At 43.6% G+C, this 18,359-nt stretch overlaps 1 protein-coding gene across 1 annotated transcript in view; it reads right to left on the bottom strand.

The window, feature by feature from the left end:
• Positions 1-18,359, bottom strand: part of UNC5C (unc-5 netrin receptor C) — a 257,765-nt gene that overhangs the window by 6,827 nt on the left and 232,579 nt on the right. The window contains exons 13-17 of the mRNA XM_032686686.1: positions 11,824-11,992; positions 9,261-9,494; positions 4,100-4,249; positions 3,702-3,866; positions 91-269 (exon numbers count right to left, since the gene is read on the bottom strand). Of these exons, the coding sequence (XP_032542577.1) occupies positions 91-269; positions 3,702-3,866; positions 4,100-4,249; positions 9,261-9,494; positions 11,824-11,992 (897 nt within the window). The remainder of the gene's footprint in view (positions 1-90; positions 270-3,701; positions 3,867-4,099; positions 4,250-9,260; positions 9,495-11,823; positions 11,993-18,359) is intronic.

Here is an 18,359-nt window from a genome sequence, read left to right as displayed (position 1 = left end):
ACTCACCTAGAGGGACATCCAACAAGACCCTTCTGCACATACCTCCCTGGGCACTTCACTGTCCAGCCATACATAAGCAGCCCTGCTCACCTGTCCAGTTTCAGCTTGTGGGCCAGCATCCTCCAGTCGTGGCCTCTGGTCTGAGGTGCATCCAGGCTGCTGCACAGCTTTTGCCTTATCGGGAGGGGGATGCTGAAAGCGCTGGGCCCTACTATGGTGGTGATGGTGCCTGCTGAGTCCATGGGAGGATAATCGATACCAGTAGGTTCCTGAGATTGGAAAGACAGAGAAAAAGCTCAAACAACCCATCAGTTTTGTTACTGAGTGCAGAGACAATTGTAGAACTGTATCCTCTGAGACTCAGTGCTTTTACTTGTAGCCCTCTGCCAAACAAGTGTTTAGGTTAGTCAGCTGGAAAAGAGAAATATTTACAATCAACTTTGGGTAGACAAAAGATTTTTTTTCTCCTTTTTTTTTTTTTTGTGGGTGAAGATCACTATGGCTGGACAAAATTGAGACCAGCTTAATTAATCACTTACTAGAAATAATGAAAGATCAGGCACTTCAACACATTTCAGAGCAAATTGCTATTACTAGAACAGAATTGGGCTGACAAAACCCGCCTTTCCAGCATCTCTCCAAGCCCCCTGTGCCCCACCCTGTGAGCCAGCACCGGGCTCACACACTGACATCCTTCTGGTAGCACCCATGCTCTCTGAAGCCTCTGATGCTGCGCAGACCACAGACAGACAGACAGTTAATATCGCCCCAGGCACAAGCTGATCCCTCATTTTTATGCAGCTTTAACTCTGTGCTGGAAATAGATGGAGCTGGAACAGATGTGCTCAGGAGGGGGTAGTCATGGTCCCCCCTCCCCAAGACCTGTGCTCAAAGGCAGTATGGCAGCAAGTGTTTCAAAGGAAAAGTCACCTCCAAAGCCAGCTTGTCACCTGCAGGTATGGTGTTGGTTCTCTCTGATGTGGTCCTCCCAGCTGGGAGGCTCCCCATGACACCACTGTTAACATGGCTCTGCTGGGAATAACAGCAGGTGGCTCTTCTGGGCAAGGATTTTGTCTTTTCCTTGGCCTGGAAGGATTTAGCACCCACAGGCTAGGACAATGGTAACTGGCCAATTTGGATGGTTGGGTTTGTTTAGGAACAGCGATGTCCTCCAGGGTGGCTGAAAGCTCCACCAGACCTCACTGACGCTGACTGGCTGTCCAGCTGTGCAATGGGAATGCTGCTTACATGTGCAGCACTTCCCACCTCCAGTGGAAAAATCAGCAAGCATGGCTGGTTCTGCCTTCATGCTTCTTAATCTGTTTCTCAATTTGGTCTCCTTTTCTGGCAGAAATGAGGGAGATCCAGATCACAGCCCCAGGTAGCCAGAAACAGTTCTGCTAAAGACTTGTCATTAAATGTCAATTTGTTTTCACCTCTGTGAGCTGTCTTGTTGCTTGGTGTCAAACTGGCTGTTGAGAATGCCCTGTAATACCTGAAACTGTCTTAAAACCAGGTAACTCCTGATTTAAGCTGCCTCAGTTAACATTGCAAATGTGACATTGTGACATCTGTACTTGGGTTTCAAGGCCCTGCACCACAGACTGTCTGCCCCAACCCCACCGCTTCAAGCAACGAGTTATTGCCCAACTGTCTGGTAGCAGGAGCTGTCCAGGAGCAGGCAAAATTATGACACTGCAGCTGCCTGCAGGCTCACCTGCACTGGGAGGTAGGAAGCAGCAGTAGGGTGGTGATTGGGGCATTGCAGAGAGATAACCTTTTCTTTATATTCTGGGCCAAAGGACACAAGCGCTGCTCTGGCTCCAAAGCTGGCCTGCAGCCTCAAGTGTTTCAGGATTGCTACAGAAGGAACCCAGGTATCCATGGCATTGCCCCATGGCTCTTTTGTGTGATTATCAACACCAGGAGATAAAAAGAGGGCTTCAGAAACAAATGGTAGGGGACCTTTATTGCAGTCTTCCTCCTGCTTTGCAAATGTGCATGTTTTGGCACTCATTGCATTTGTATTTTTGAAGTCCCAGTGGCAGACACTGTAAAAGCCAGTATAAGACGGTTTAATCTGGAGAAGTCTTACATCCTTTACAGGGGACTAAAAAGAAAGCCCACAAAGGGAGGATGCAGGAAACTGTGTTACTATATTTTTACTGCAGGGTGACAGAGGCAGAAAGGTAGATCCAGCAATAAAGATACCAGCACACTCCTGCAATCCTTAACCACTAGCTGGATACCACTAGCCTAACCTCAGAAGAAAATGTGAGGCACCACAGCTAAGGTTTCCTGAAGCCTGGTCTGATGTCTTTACCACACTTCTAGAGACGTACACATCAGTTTCCAAGTTCCAGGTGACTTCTCATCAAATCTCTGAGATTTTGGATTTTTTCCTATTTGACCCTATATGCCAGCTCTTGGCAGCCCAAGGTCCTCCTGCCCCTTGCCTGGGCTTGGGAACATCACGAGGTGTAAACAAGGAGCAATTTTGCAGGAGGCAGCCTTGAAAGCAGTGGTATTATTCACTCCCTCTATTCATCCTTGATGGACAGGATCACAGCACAAGACAAGAATATTACCCTGCTCCCTCTGAATCTATTACCAGGCTATATTACACACAACCAGCTGAAGATGATTATAGTGTATACTTGCATTTCATTAAAGTTACTTTCAGTTCTTTCTCTTCTCTGTGAGGTTAAATTAGTGATTACCTCAATGCAGCACTTATTACAATAATTGTTTAAGATGCTTGTTTTACCATCTGTCCTTAATGCTGTGTAGTCCCCAGATGAATCTGTAACTGTACACCCACTAACCAAGCAGATGTTATGGGTAATAGCACACAACATTAGGGCCCTATAGCATAAGTAACTTTTGTCTCTGGTCTCACAGCCCTTCCAGAAGTCAGCCAGCAGTAATTGCTGCCTAAGAGCCTGCTCCTCGTAGCTGCCAAGGGTACCAGGAATAAAACCCACCAGCATATTTACTGAAGTCAATGCCACTTCACATTTGAATGTGTTATTTGGTCTCAGTCCCAAACTTGACTGCCCCAAGGAGCAAAAGTTCTCCAGGTTCTATATAGCACTGGCAAAGATGTTACCAAACTTATGATAAAATTTCTACTGGAAAATATCAGCCATCAAAAGAAAAATTGCCAAAAATAATAGTCAGGATTTGTAGCAGTAGAAAAATACGAGGAGAGAAGTTTACTGCAACTAGACCATTTGATATTCCCTATTGCACGGCAGCTATTATGTGGGATCAGAGGGGAGTGGCTCATGAAACATGTGGCACTGAAATTTTCCTATTCTCTTTTCTCCTTCTCCAGGAACATCAGGCATGATGGGTCTCACGTACTGATAGGAAACAGGACCAAGCAGTGCTTCATGAGATGCATTAGGAAGTGGTAGGAAAAGAGCCCCTCCACACACACATAGAAAGGTAGCACTAGCAGGGAGACCAAAGCTGCTCTCCTCACTCCCTTGAAGGAGTGATTCTTCCTTCCAGAAGAGAGAAACTGAGGGAAAATGCAAGAGGAGATACAAAGCAATGATTTAATCCATTCTTTATGTCTATCTCAGCAGTCAGGAGGAAAATGGGAATCACTAAACAGGTAGCAATGGGAAAGGTCATACCTCCTTAGCCTCCCACATTCCTGCAATTCGATAGAAAAGTGCACAAATGTCATTTACCTCTGAAACAGAGCAGTTGAGCTGGAAGATCTGTCCTTCTCCTTCAACCTGCCGCACACAGAGTTTGCACACCAGCTCCAGGGTATTCAGACTGAACCTTTCCAGTGTGAAGGTGCAGTGCAGGTTTCTCTGACATCCACTCCAGATGTGGTAAAAGGGTATCTCCTGCAGGAGGAAAGCAAAAAAGTATAGTCAGGGAGGGATTTGAGATCAGGGCATGGATGCTATGTGACCAGAGACTGTGGGCTCCATGCTACTGTGCATTCAAATGGTCCAGGGGAAGAACTGTCCATGGGAATATAGGCTGGCACCTGGTGTTTTTCAAACACACCTGTGCATGACAGTATTTCTGTAATCCTCACTGCTAGGAACCAATGTGAATGTTTTGTGTTGCTCACCTGGTATTTAGCCAGCAGTTTGCTCTTCCAGAGAGAGTGGGCAATATCATGAATGGACAGACGGAGATTGTGAGTGCTTCCCTTAAAATGCAAAGCTTTGGGCTCCTCCAAAAGCTGCCCACCCATCTGCCGCTCAAGCTGCAGGACCTCCTGCAGTATTGGGATAAAAAGAAGAGAGTAGTCAGGTTTCATCAAGACAGAACAATGGTCTTCTGAGTCCTCAAGACTGTCTGCTGTAGATGCTGTAACTTGTGTAATACAGAGAAAAAAATACACAGGCCTTGTGTTTCCCTGTGAACTGGAACTGCACTAGTGGATCTGAGTATAAGCCACTCACTCTCTTCATACAGCAGCAGCCCAGCAGAGATGCAGGCACCTCTCCTTTGGGAGACGCAGTGTTATTTTGCATGTCCCTAATCAGAAGCTTAATTGCATGCTATTATATGGAATGCAAAGACTTTGCACACAGTCACTGTTTGAGTACAGAAATAGATCAGTCTTCTCCATTGCTCATCAAACTGAACATCTAATGGTAGCTTTGCTATTTTGTTTTTGGAAACTCTTATTGGTGTAGGTCCTGCTGATACGGGACCTGTGCATACCGCTGGTCTTTCACCTTGTGGCCTCCTGATGAAGTGCTCTATAACAGAGTGGTACAGGAGATAACAGATGCCTATGCTGAGACTGTCAAAGGGGGTGGTATGGAAACAATGCAAGACACTGTGATCGAGCATTTTGTACATATGAATATGAATGTGTTGGTTCAGGGTTACTGCAATATTGATCACGTAATTAAAAGCTAGTGAGCCAAGAGTCTGGTCATTTTCTGAAGCTAAAAATAAATATAAGCCTTTAATTAATAAGACCACAGTGGAATATTGCCTACAAACAGCCTAATTGTAGACCACATGGGAGAAGCAAGTACAAAGGCACCTACATGGGCCCTGTTAGAAACCAACACAGCCCATCTCGGTCATATTTAATTAAAAGAGCCATCCAACCAACAAGTCTCATGTGGCCAAAGACAATCACACACAGAGTGAGAATGCTCAAGGAATACATGGGCACACAAAACCAGGATACTACCCCAGGATGAATAAAGGAGCGTCCATTTTAATTCAGGGAGCTAGTTAGCATATAAGAAAAGCCCCCATCCCAGCATATGGCAGACCCTGAAGCTAAAACAATGTCCTTTTATTGGCCATTAGAGGAAAAGAAACAAAATCAGGATACCTTTGAGATTACGGTTATGCCAATGAATCAGTTCCAGCTTTTTTCCAGTGCCACCTAATTACTTCGTCAAGATGTCTAAAGAGCAATCGATAGCAATTATCTGATTACTATAGATCTTCATTATGTCCAAATTACCTCCCTGGAAGGACCAGACTTGTGAGCTAATTGCAGATGCCACTTCTCAGGCATGTGGGGCATAGGTGTCCAGAAACTGCTCCTGCCCATGCTGCAGCAGCTCTGGGAGCTGCACTACTGTGGGGAAAAACACTGCAGAGTGATGCTGCACCATCCCACTCACCAGATCTGGGTGTCTAGTTTCCATATCCCACTTTTGCTGGGATCCCTTTGGTGACCCTTGGTCACTGCAGATCTTCTACATGCTCTTACTGGAGGATGCTGAGCAGCCTGTGCTTCTCCCGTGCCCCTTAGCTAATTAATTCAGAATTTATATGGCTGGTTCCTGCCATACAGCATTTTATTCAGAGCAATGCTTATCCTGCTGGCTGACACCTCTATGTTCTCCTGAGCTAAAACCTGAGCTCATGTTCCTTGCCCCATGCTGAGGTGGTTGCAGCCACTCTGCCCCTTGCCTCTCACCACTGCTGTGAGGCAGGACTTATGCCCTTACACCCTTTCTAGGAGAGGGTGCTGTGTAAGGCATCACTCCATCATCAGTGTAACCAGAACAGCCACAATCTGGGCCTACTCATAAATGGGGCACAGACAAGCAACGGTGTTCAGTCTAAGCTGCTGCCTTCCTTCAATAAGAGCAAATGTGCATGAAATAACTGAGAGAAGATCATAAGCCTGTTGTGCCCCTTTTTGTGTGGTTTTTTTGAAGACAGTTACTGTGCAGCATGAGGCAGGTTGGGGGATTCCACTCTGCTACTGCCTGAAGTCATTTGCTCACCCTTAGTGTGGGAGGCAGCTGTTTTCATGTGCCTGTAGGCTCAGTCCCTGCCACACTGCCACACACAGGTCACATACCCCAATCTCAGAGCCACACATGAATAAACAGAATAAAGCAGCTGGATTTCTTTATAGTTATCAAATTATTACCTTTTTTTCATTTATTTGTTTTAGCAGATTAGCTTGGGCACCTCCCTCAAAGTGCAAAAATAAGCCTTAAAAAACAGAGGCCAGTGTTCGAGGTCACAGCTACCCTTACCCTTGCCCCAAAAGCATTTTTGTGAGCATCCCATCTGGGTGGCTTGGGACCTGAGGGGCAGAGGGTGCTGCGTGTGTGATCAGCGCTGAGCCCACACTGCTTTGCAGCCCCCAGGAACCTCACTAAGTTGCTTCCACAATAACTGAGTCCTTACTGATGAGAAGTCATTACACTTTCCTACTGTACTGCAGATGCTGGCAGTTCAGCAGCAAGTGCTTACTCTGCACGATAAGAGGGAAACTTCTGCTGGATAAACACTGCACTGTGTTTTATACTGCAAATACTTGTCTTCCTTTGGTGGCTGTTAAGACACATTCAGCATATGGCACACTCATTCTCAGTTGTAAATAATAACAGAATGCATTTGGTTGTCTATTAAAATACACATAATTCCCTACAAAGGCCCTTCCAAATCTCAGACATTTCAATGTGAGAACATCTCATGCTGCTCTTCTCTCCCTGCCATGCTTTACCCAGAGCAGCCAGCCTTGAGACACCGAGATGCTGTAGCTGGTGCCTTGCCTGCTGTCTGCAACTTTTCCTCCCTCTCCAAAATACTTGTAACTTCAGCATCTGCTGGCCCAGCCCTGTCTGCATGCCGTGTCCTACACTCCCAGTGGTGATTGCCCAGTGAGTGCCTTCCCTTTGGCAATATGGCAGTGCTAAGGATATCTTCCCTGCACTGCCAGGGCTGCTGTGATATCAGCTGCTGTGAAAGCACGTGGAAAACACCCCAACCTTTTGTTTTCTTTCTTAGTAGTCATAGTTTGAGTCTGTATCACAGGGATAGTTAGTACAAAGTGGTTTGCATGCACTGGTTCATACGCACCAGTTTATACACGAGTTCATAGTCAACCCTTTCATCTACTTCTATTTTACTCATCTACAGCTAGTTTACTAGGCTCCTTTTTTTTTAAATCTTCACCTTCCCTAGACCTTTCATTTCCAAAGAATGGCAATTGATACTTTTGTAAGTGCCTGTGGTCAGCAAGTATGTGTGCTTGTCCTCCTGCAAACCACCAGATAGCTGCATCTTGAACTCCATGGGTAGCCTTCCAGTTTTAGGGTAGATATGCCAAAAAAAAAAAGAAAATTAAAATGCATGAACTTGCTGTAAAAAAAGTAGCAGGTATGAGTGGGATGGTGGCTTCCTGACTTTGCTCACCTTTCCTCACAAAATTACAAATGATTTCACTTTAGGGTCTACCTGCAGCAGAAGCCCAAGGATTGACCTGCTGCCCTCCCAAATGTTGGCTGCAGCTTCTCAGATGAAGGATGTCCCTCTGTGTGGCTCTGTGCCTCTCCTGATCCCTTCTACTGTCGTACTGAATTGGATTAACTTTACCTCACAACTCTCCCTTACAGTCTATTAGAAACAGACCAACAGCTCTTGAGTAACACCTAATTAGATTCCTCAGCTCTGACTGCATTAGCTGGCTGTCCAAGGGCTCTCCGACTCACTTATTATTACCTCAGGCCTTGTAGAACCCGTGGAAAATTGTATTATGCAGCACAGACATAAAACCGTCAGGGCTTTTGAAGCTTGACTGCTATGAAACATCCTTTTCACTTTTTTTTTGAGGAGGAAAAACAAAAGGGAAATCAGACCAGGGAAAATAATTGTTTCTAAAAGGTTGACAACACCACTGCAGCGAAAGAAGCCAAACTCCCAGGCCCTGTACAGACAAAACCAAGTCACGATGTGCCTGCTTCAGCCCTTATACTTGGCTGCCTTTCTTACATATAGTGAAAGAGTATCCTCCCAGCAAAGCCAAGGCAGGCAAAACTTGATATCAGATAGTACTGGGGAGGAAAACTAAGCGTGCTACTTGCAGTCATGGAAGTCACTGCTCTGAGAAACACAAACATCTCCCAGCCAGTGTATGTGGGTTTAAATCCTCATAATTCCCATGCAGAGCTGAGGGGAAAAAAAGCATATACAGCACCAGGATGACTCCGCTTAGTCAGGCTTTGAACTCATTTTGCTGCAAAGAGGCATTTGTGAAATTGCATTGGTTACAGTAAAAAACCCCCAAACATCTTTTAATAAACTCCATTCTTGAATGTGCAGTTGGAGCTAAGTATTTCATGAGTCTATCTATTATACATACCATTGGTATAAATACAGGTATTTATAGAGAGAAACAGCAATTATGGTTATCTATATGTTCATCTGTATGTAGTGAGCATGTGTTTGTGTGCATGCCAGAATTATGCAGGAAGAGTAAGTTTATATATTTAGGGATAGCAACAGCTTTGGTTTATTTCAGTTGTGAATTCCCAACACAAAAAAACTGCACGCGAAGAGGTGTAATAAAGCAGTACGAAAGCAGGCAGTGATTAACAGGCCAGAAGCTTCTTTTATCATTATCATCTATTTACAAAGAAGCATTTATATGTTTCTCCATCTCTGGGGAGCTGGCACTTAGCATTAAAAATACATGAATAACGAATGAAGCCCTGTGTACCTTATGGCCTTTTAATAATGCAAAAACCTTAGGATTCAGGATATGATACAGGTAAACAAAGGAAAAAAGACTGGTGGGCAGAAAACAGCATGAGATCCCTATGCAAAGGACAATTTATAGCATGTGGAGGTTAAACTGTAAAACAGCAGCTTGCTGCCAAGCTCTTCTTCTAATCAGAAAAATAATCCAGGGAGCGTGAATATATGGAGCAGAGGATCTAATCACCACTATCACTGCAGTCTTCATATATCTGGAGAGGGACAGGGAAAGCAAGCAAGAGATCAACAATCACCTTAAGGGCATCCTGTGTGTCATCAAGGCAGTAGACTCGGATGCTGTACTCCAGCGAAGAGCAGGACAGTGGTCCAAAGATGGCCAGTTTGAGACGTTTGGCTGCTGCTTTGGTGATTGATTGTCCCACCAAGGCATATGTGCTGAGGGTTTCTGTCAGGATATGGCAGGCCTCTGGGTCCAGCTGGATGTAGCATGGAGTGGTGAAATTTTCCTCCCCAACCACTACCACATCCTAAGGGAGAAAGAGGTCAAATTAGTGCATGTGATCCCTCATAGCTTGCTGTCCTTTGAGGCAGCAATGCCCCTTTCAAGCCTGGATGATGCAAAAAATCCTTGCTGTTTGTACTTTAGATTAATCAAGATTAAAATTCCTGCTTCCAGCTTTTCTCCTGTGTAGGTACAGGGAGGACATGATTTCTCTGAGGTGCCAGTGGTGATGCTGGTGGTAGAAAGTTCCTCCTGCCCTCCCTCCCTTAGGACTTGGAACTCCTTCCTTTGGGCCCTGAATCTGCTTTTAAAGCCCTGGGCAGAGTCAGGCAAATAATGAAAATATCACCAAGACTTCATTGAAAAATATATTTCAAAACTAATAATTTAGTGACCATGATTTAACACTAGTAGTCTCAGGCGTGTTGAATAAATAACTGTTCTTTACTTCCTAAGCATGACAATAAGGAGTTATAAAAACTCAAGGAAGGGAAGTAACCCCTGCAATGGCCAAATGCCACATCTACATGAAATATCACCTGCTGCTTCTCCAGAATAATCCTCCGTGACGAGACTGCAGGGTGAAGAAAAAAAATACATACAGCCTGAATGCCTGACCTCCCCACCCTGGGCGTGCAGGAAAACATCTCCCCTGCTAATTTCTCCATTCAACCCTGCATGTAATATCCTGCACGCAACACAAGGTGCTTTGAATGGCTTTGAGAGAGAGCAGAAGCAAAACAGCAGCAGCAGATGACGGCTGCCTCTAGCAAAGCCACCATGTGCTACATGATGCTCGGCACAACTCGCCCGCTTCATCCCTGCTGCCTGCAGGTCTGCAGCACAATGTACACACCTGGCAGTACATACACTCAACTGATATTTGGCACTAACCTTGGGAAGGCAAATCTGACATGTTTGCAGGGGTGGCACAATCTTTTTGGAGGGCAAGGTGCTACTGCTGACTGCACCTCCCCATGGCCATGTTAACTCCTGGCTCTGGCAGGAGGTGCTGGTCTCGAGTGATGTTGCAGGGGTGTGCATGAATGTGTGTGTGTGTGTGTGTTTGTGCTTGTGTCTGTGTGAGAGGCTCAGCTTGGAGGAGCTGCTCCAGAATTGAGAGAAGAAGATGGCTGTGTGATGGCCAGGGACCCTGTGGATGCTGCGGAGGCTGCACTAGTGCCAGTGTGTGCATGGCTGGCAGAGCAACCTTCATCAAGGGCAGGAGAAGGATGGGGGAGAAAATGAAGGGATGCCAGTAACACACAGGCATAAATAAGGAACATATGTACAGTGCCAAGAGTCAGGCCGGTGGGGTGCAGATTAGTTGGCGAGATAGACCTGGTTTTGCTTCATGCTCCCTCCCAGCATGAGGAAAAGCCGGTGCCACAGGCAGGGGGACACACACAACAGGCTTTTGAAGGCAATGCTAGACATGGCACTTTTGCTGTTGTCAGCCCAACTGCCTTCAGAAGCCACCCTGACCTTATTAAACCTACTGGTAGGAGAAAGGGCCCTTGCCAAATTAATTATGAGACCAAACTGGTGGCAGCAGGTACCTAGGAGCACAGGGCTGGAGAGGAGGGCTCTGTCAGGATGGCCCAGACTTGCTGAAAGCATCACTTTATGCTCCAGTTACAGTGGGAAGATCCTTGTGCCACACTGCCTTGGGACATTCTCCTGCTACACTGCTGGCAAAGAACCACATCAGGCTCCCACCAAGCCTGCACTACCCAACAATGCTTGCTCTGCTCCCCTGACTTTTCAGGGTCTGGAATTCAATACTGGCTGCATGAACTGAATCAAAGTGATCTCCACCAACATCTTAGGAGGGAAAAAGGAAAGAAAGATAAGGCCTATACATTTTATTTAGTTGGATGATGTCTTGGTGCTGAAGGAGATAATTTGCAGCCTTATTTTCCCTTTCTTGAAAACAGACAAAAAGCCAGGAGAGTGAAAACTATTCTGTAAAAATCCATTCTTATTTCTAGAGTCAAGACAGAAATTGTTTTCAGGCACTGCTTTTTATCTTATGTATTTCTTCTGACCCCGTGACTTTGGCACAATATCCTGCCACAATCAGTAGCTTAAGTGCCAAAATCTGGTGATGAAGGCTATTTCATGGAAAATACCTAGAACCAGGAAGTGTCAAACTGCCTCAAGATAGCATCTCTGCATAGGCACTGAGCAGCTTAGATACCTAGTGCTGAAGGGCACTCCTGCCTGCCTGTAACAGCCAAGTATCTCACATGGAAAACCCAAAATACAGGCATCTAGGTTCAGAAAGGGAAGTGAAAGACTAGGAGAGAGCCCTTCATTCAGTCAGCACACAGGCTGGAGCTCCAGAACCTCACCTCCCACGGTCCCTGGGCAGTCTGGTGCTTCAGCTGGATCTGCCAGTCCTCTGTGTTTGGTTCTGCGCAGTGGTGCATGGTTAAAATGACAGGCCGGGTTAGCAGGGCTCCTGGTGGGCCACAGCTCACCACTGGTGTCAGCAGGGTTTGACTGTCTTCTACAGGCGGCCTGATGAGGAGACAGAAAAATGGATGCATTAAGTGAGCTGAAAAAGACAAAAAGGTTCATTCAGGTATGTAAAAAAAAAAAATCCTTCTCTTAAAAAGATCGTGCAGGCAAAACAGGTGGTTTTAGTTTTCCTTTATTTTTTCAAATCCAAATTTCTTTTCCATTTTTTTTGCCAAATATCGCTCATTGGTCAAAATGGAGGCTTAGGTGTCAGCAGATTATAGATCACATTTGCTGATCTTGAAGGATCCTTGCAGATGATATGCAGAGGTTTCATTTCACCCACTGCCAAAATGTGGTCACTGCTGCATTTGGTAGTTGTTCAGCAACACACAAAAATGAACGGTGGCTCTTGTAAGCACCACATGTGAGGACTATTTAGTGTCAGGACAGAGAAAAATGAAGAACAGAGGAAGACAATGAACAAATAAGCCTGTCTGAAACCTCTTAAGTGCAGATGTGCAGTTTGAGTTCTGAGTTATCACCAAACCCACTGATGCTCCATTTTACTTAAAAGGCATTCAGATCTACTAGAATGGCTACTGCAAATATGCCTGTAGGGAGCAGGCATCACTGGCAGTGATGGAGAAAGGATGAAGGGATGGTAAGGGATAGTGCAGAGGGCAAAACACACTCTCAAAGCCCAGATCAGTTAAAAACACAGGTATTATCCAGTGTGCTTGCTGCCAGTCACTAGGAATGGGTGTTATGGAAAATCATGTTAATATTTAGGATACACAGTGTACACTGTAGTTTTTAAATGATAGTGTGCATGTGTGTGCACACATGTGTGCATGTGCAAACCATCCCAGACCAGCTGCTGAGAAGCTTAAAACAAGAGGAAGCATGAGTAGCTTTAACTATCCTGACATCTGGTGTATGACAAATACAGCTGAATGTGCCTCATCAACTGCCTCCCTAAATAATAGAGGACAAGTTCATGATCCAGAAAACAGCAAGTGGGAGATTAAAAGCATTCAATGTGATCTGCGCTTAAACTCCAGATCTGCCCACAGGACCTCACATCCTCCGCTCCAGCAAAGAGTTCAATCCCTTGCTGCATTTACAAATGAGAATATATTTGTATTGCTCTTAGGGAAACTCGTGGAGACAACATCACTGTTTATTTCTGCAAGTCTCTGTCTTTATCTAAGATTCCAGCTACGTTTTTTGGTCTTTCATTTGGTAATGTTTTCAAGGAGGCCAATTTAGGACAGAAGCTATTTTGATATCCAATTTATTGCACCTATTCTGGCTATTGCAAATCTATGTTCACAGGCATAATCTAATTTTGTCCTCCTTACTTCTCCCTGCCTATCCCAGTAATCTCACATAAAATGAAAGACAAACTTTTGCGAAATCCTTTTTCAAAATGGGGTGAAGGCACTTTTGAAAACTGTCCCTTGTTGCTACAGATGTTGTGGGAAGTTTTCATGACATTTGAGAAAAAAAAAAAGGTCTGGCATTGAAAAATTTAAATGTATGCAAATCAGTAAATCCAGATGATATGCATCTGTGGAAATTAACTGATGAGTTTACTAAATGACTGAGCAATTGTTTCTGAAAATCCATGGGCTGGAAACAAACAGCTGTGATATAGATGCCTTTCTAAAAAAGATGTAAAGTATAACAATCTGGACAGCTATCATGTATTACACCAGCTATTTCAGCCTAACAAACAGTACACAAAACAAATTAAATACTAGCAGATAGTCCATCTCCTCCTGCATACCACAGGGAATCTCTGGATTCAGATTAAGAAGATGAGGTATCACTCTCTTGCAAGACCAGACTGAATAAATCATGGAACAGTTTTTCACTACCACATTCGTTTTTTTCCAACTCATTTACTTTGCTATTTTTTTTCATAAGAAGCAACAAGAAGCCTAAAAAACACTCACAGTGTGGTGGTGGTTTTTAATGGTCATTGACCTTGGGCATTAGTGGACATATGAACATTCTCCTACAGTCTAATTCAAGACATTTCAAAGAAACCTTATGAGAAAGATCTCTCAAAATTACAATATTTGTCTGGAAAGCTACAGATATGACCAGCTATAGACTTAATCATCTGGTTAACCTAACTTCATCTAAAAGTACTGACCCATGTAAAAGGAAGGAAAAAAAATACAAGTTATCATATTTTTCTGGACTGAATTACAAACCCAGCAGTTAAAAAGAATATAGGAGTGAATATATCATGATTGCCATAAAAAAAAATACAGTGCCTTTTAGGTGAAAAATGAGTAAAAATCAACAAGCACTGATGCATGTGGTTCAAAAAACCCAGAAGGTCATTAAAAAATAATATAGTACTGATAAATCAGACAGTCTAAAATTGTCTCCAAGTAAAGTTAAGCTTAGTCACTGCTCCATGGCAAAATTTTGTTAACTGTCAAATTTTAGAACTCCAATGAAGGGCATAATTCTATGCTGCAACATTTTATTTCCAATTAGGAAAAGTATAAAAAAATCATACACAACACCAAGTTGGAATGCGCTGCATATTGAGCAACTGAGATGGGAGGTGTATACAAGAATACGAAGGACATGTGAAAAATATCAAGGCCTAATATTTTTTACCCAAGTTGTTAAACAGTATCTTTGTCACCAGACTTATGAGATTTATTGGATGAGGTAGGCATGGTCGTGACCTGGCTATTTATGGTACAGGACAGTCTGATTAGTGAAGAGCAGAAAAACAGGCCAGTTGTGGGGGTGCTCGACTTTAAGACCCAAATTCCCGACCAGATACACATCAGAGACTGGTATAACAAAATTACTGAACACCTGCCAGTCCTAATGACTCTCCACCACCCATCTCATACAGATAAACCTTTAAAAATTGAGATGTAATGAGTTGCAGAGAAGTTCTCAAGTGCTGTGAAATGAGTCAGTGACACTGTTGAGATGAAATCCCAGCTCTATTCAAGTCCATGCTAAACCTCTCTCTGACTACTGTGAGGCCAGGATTTCTACTCACAATGTGGAAAACAATGCAAATAGCAACACGATCATTACATTTACAGGTAACAATTAATAAGGAATCATTGCAAGTAACAGTGGGAGCCAGAAAATAATGCAAAAGTTCCAGAGAAGGTAAAAATACGAGAAGGAAATAAAATCCTATTAATTGTACAGCAGCTCATGCTAGAGCAAAACAAATTCCAAAGAGTTATTTGGTAGCAAAGAAAGAAATAAAAGTGAACAAGATTTCAGGTGATCTTGCTGCAACGCAGCAGGCATCAACTTGTAATGTGATACAGTGGCAAAAAGCAAATCTGATTTCTGGTGCTGTATGGGACAATGCATGTCAGAGCACACCACAGTGATATTCCCTTTCCTATCCAGCTCTAACATGACTGCAGGTAGCAGGGGGTTTAGGGATTGCAACAAGATCTCAGAAATAAACACCTGAAATTCAGGGGAATGAGGCTAAACAACCCAATGGCACCCATAGAGCAGAGAGATGCTCTATGACAACTGACAGGACAAATAAACGAAAATCTCTTGATAGATTTTTTCTCACTTCTCACTGTTTTCAATTTCCATTTTAAAACAAAAGGATTATGCCTTACTATAGCTAATGAGAACAGAAACAGATGCAGTAGACAAGATGTATTATACGAGAGATATTAATCTTTCTGCTTCAAAGCATGAACCCAACACTAATTGATGGAATTAGTAAACAACAAATTCCCCTGAAGACAAGTTATTGTGTAGTCACTCATTATGGGCAATTTTCTTCCTTTTCCTGAAGCAGGAGATGAAGCACCAGCAAAGCCAGGATCCCAGCCTAGAGGAGTGCCTGTTGTGATCCAACATTGTGATTTATGTGCTACAGATCGCAGGAGATCCAGCACAGAGACACATGGGAGCATATAGAGCAAGGGAGTTAGCTCCTCTAAACCAGAAAGATCTATAAATAGATATCTTGAAAACTGTGGGCCAGAACCTACTTTTAGGCTGTTATCCAAAAAAGAACCCTAAACCCAAATGCTCCCAAAACCCCACCCATACATGCTTCGCTTTAGGCTTGCAGCAGTCTTGGGACAATTTATTAGAGACTTGCACTTTCAGCTGCACGACTCCAAAGACATGGTGTATGACCATGATATAAGCTGTATGTCAAAGAGATGTTTTTGTTTTACAAAGACCTGAGACTAAAATTCAATTCACTGCTTAGCATTTTTATTAGAAGGCCCTAACAGTAACTGGAAAGTCTTCAGATATTTTAAGATGTTTTCCCATGCCTCACAGCTTATCAAGAACAGTCAACTTATATTTAAAAGCAAACAAACTTTTATTCACTATATCTGGTCCCTTCACAATCAAATTTGTGTCTTTAATGGGATTACACATTCAAAACTGTCTCCCTGTAATAAGCCAGACCATATTCATTAAGGTAGCTGTCAGACAGCAGATGTAAGCACAACTAGATAAATCTCTGCTGCTCAGTGGGACTATATTGTGCTCCCTACCACAATGTGTACATGCTACAGGCGATCACAGCAGCTCAGGAAGCACGAGATGGAGCAGGGAGAGAGGAATGGCTACCTTGTAGCAACAGATGGCAACCCTTCTACACAGCTTAGCCAGAAGTTAGAGGGAAGATATTTTATTTCTCCTTTCATTGCTGGGGCTTTATTTTTTAATATGTGTTCCTTTTTAAGTTTCAAACTTAATATTCTCTAATGACCCTGGTTCTTTTGCTAGCCTAACTTTAGAAAGAAAATAATCTGAAAAGTTTGCTCTCCCTTTTTGCTCATGCACTGATCTTTTTTACGTTGATTTTTTCTATTATAGAGACTGGCAGTTCATGAAATTGTCTTCTGGAGCTACAAAGTAATTTTGTTTATGCAACTGAGATACAGAAGGAAGGTGAAGAAACAAGATGTGGAAGATTTCAATTTCTTTTATTTTACATCACTAAGCTTAAAGTTTACTGGTGAAAAAGGCAACATTGCTCCTTGGATCAGCTGCTTGACTTTAAGGTACACTCTATGTCTATGCTATAAAGCCATTGATACAAATCCTGGCAAGGCTCACCTGACCCTTCTCTCTTTTTAGGTAGCTAATTTGGAATTTGCACATTTATGTATGTCTTCCATCAAGATCTTCAGGAGTGCTGCTTGCTCTGTTCTTCAGGGTTGTCACATTTTGTGGGCACAGCGACATCCACTCTCATTTGCAACACCTCCTGTGTGATGGATTATACAGAAGTGTCCTTCACAGTGCTGTATCTGTTTAGTGCAGTTCTTGCCTGTGATTAGAGTATGCAAGAGCAGCTCCACCTAAAGCTGCGCAAGCTCGGCAGGGGTTCACACAGGAACACGGGAACTGCCATATAAGATAAAACCAGTGGTCCATCAAGAGCCAGACCCCATCTAGCACTGACCACTGCCAGATGTTTCTGAAGGAAGCACACAGCTCCACTAATTTAGCTCACAGCTACATTTGGTTTTTAACCTGAGGTAGTAAAGAAAATATTGGAGGTTGGAGGTTTACACTCATGTTATTTAACCCTCAGTCATGTAAGACCTAGGCTCTCACAGATGCTCACGGGAACAGGCTCTTACCAGGTACCGGTCACCACAATGTGCTTATTTTACAGATGAAACCACAGCTCAAACAGGAGCCCCTTCTTGCAAATCTCAAAGTTGGTCACACTTCCCCAGACTAAGGAAGGGAGCATCTGATCACCACTGAAAAAGCCACTGAGCATCGGAGCCCAGTAGCTGCTTGTCATCCGTCCTGCCCCAAACGACAGGCAGAATGAGGGTGAGCTTGCAGGACAGAAGCAGGAATAACAACCTCCTGGAGTATCAGTCTAGTAAAAAAGGAAGCCCACCGTGCCACCAGTATGCTAACACACTTAGAGAAAACAACTGCCTCCAAGTGGTGTTTACTGCAAGCTACCAGAACCCCAATTCACTGCAGAAGGATAATGCTTTTACAGTGCTCACATGCTTTGATGAATATGAAATGGAATAAACAGAGTGTCTCAGAAAGTTCTCCTAACCAATTCACAAGGCAACACAAAGAGTGATATTACTGGGTCTTGAAGTCTCTCAAATTTCTGTACTATACCTTTCAGAGACTGGGGAAATATATTAAGAAAACAAAGGAAGGAAAAGAAAAGGGGGAATTCGCAGGAGTCTGAGATAACAGATTTTCTGTTTCAGCTTGACTGTTCAGAAGTAGTTGTGTGAGCTAAATCTTAAGTTGCTGGAAATCCGTGATCTGTGATGGGGAACCTCTCTGCTGCTGCACTGGTTTCACCATGGTAGTGCTATGGAGACCACATTCTCACCTCAGTGGTAGCTGTAATATCAAAAACAAGACCCTGCCTTTACTTCTGATTACA

Source organism: Chiroxiphia lanceolata, chromosome 4 (assembly GCF_009829145.1).
Source record: "Chiroxiphia lanceolata isolate bChiLan1 chromosome 4, bChiLan1.pri, whole genome shotgun sequence".
NCBI classification, from domain to species: Eukaryota; Metazoa; Chordata; class Aves; order Passeriformes; family Pipridae; genus Chiroxiphia; species Chiroxiphia lanceolata.
This window is presented reverse-complemented; position numbering and strand designations above follow the sequence as displayed.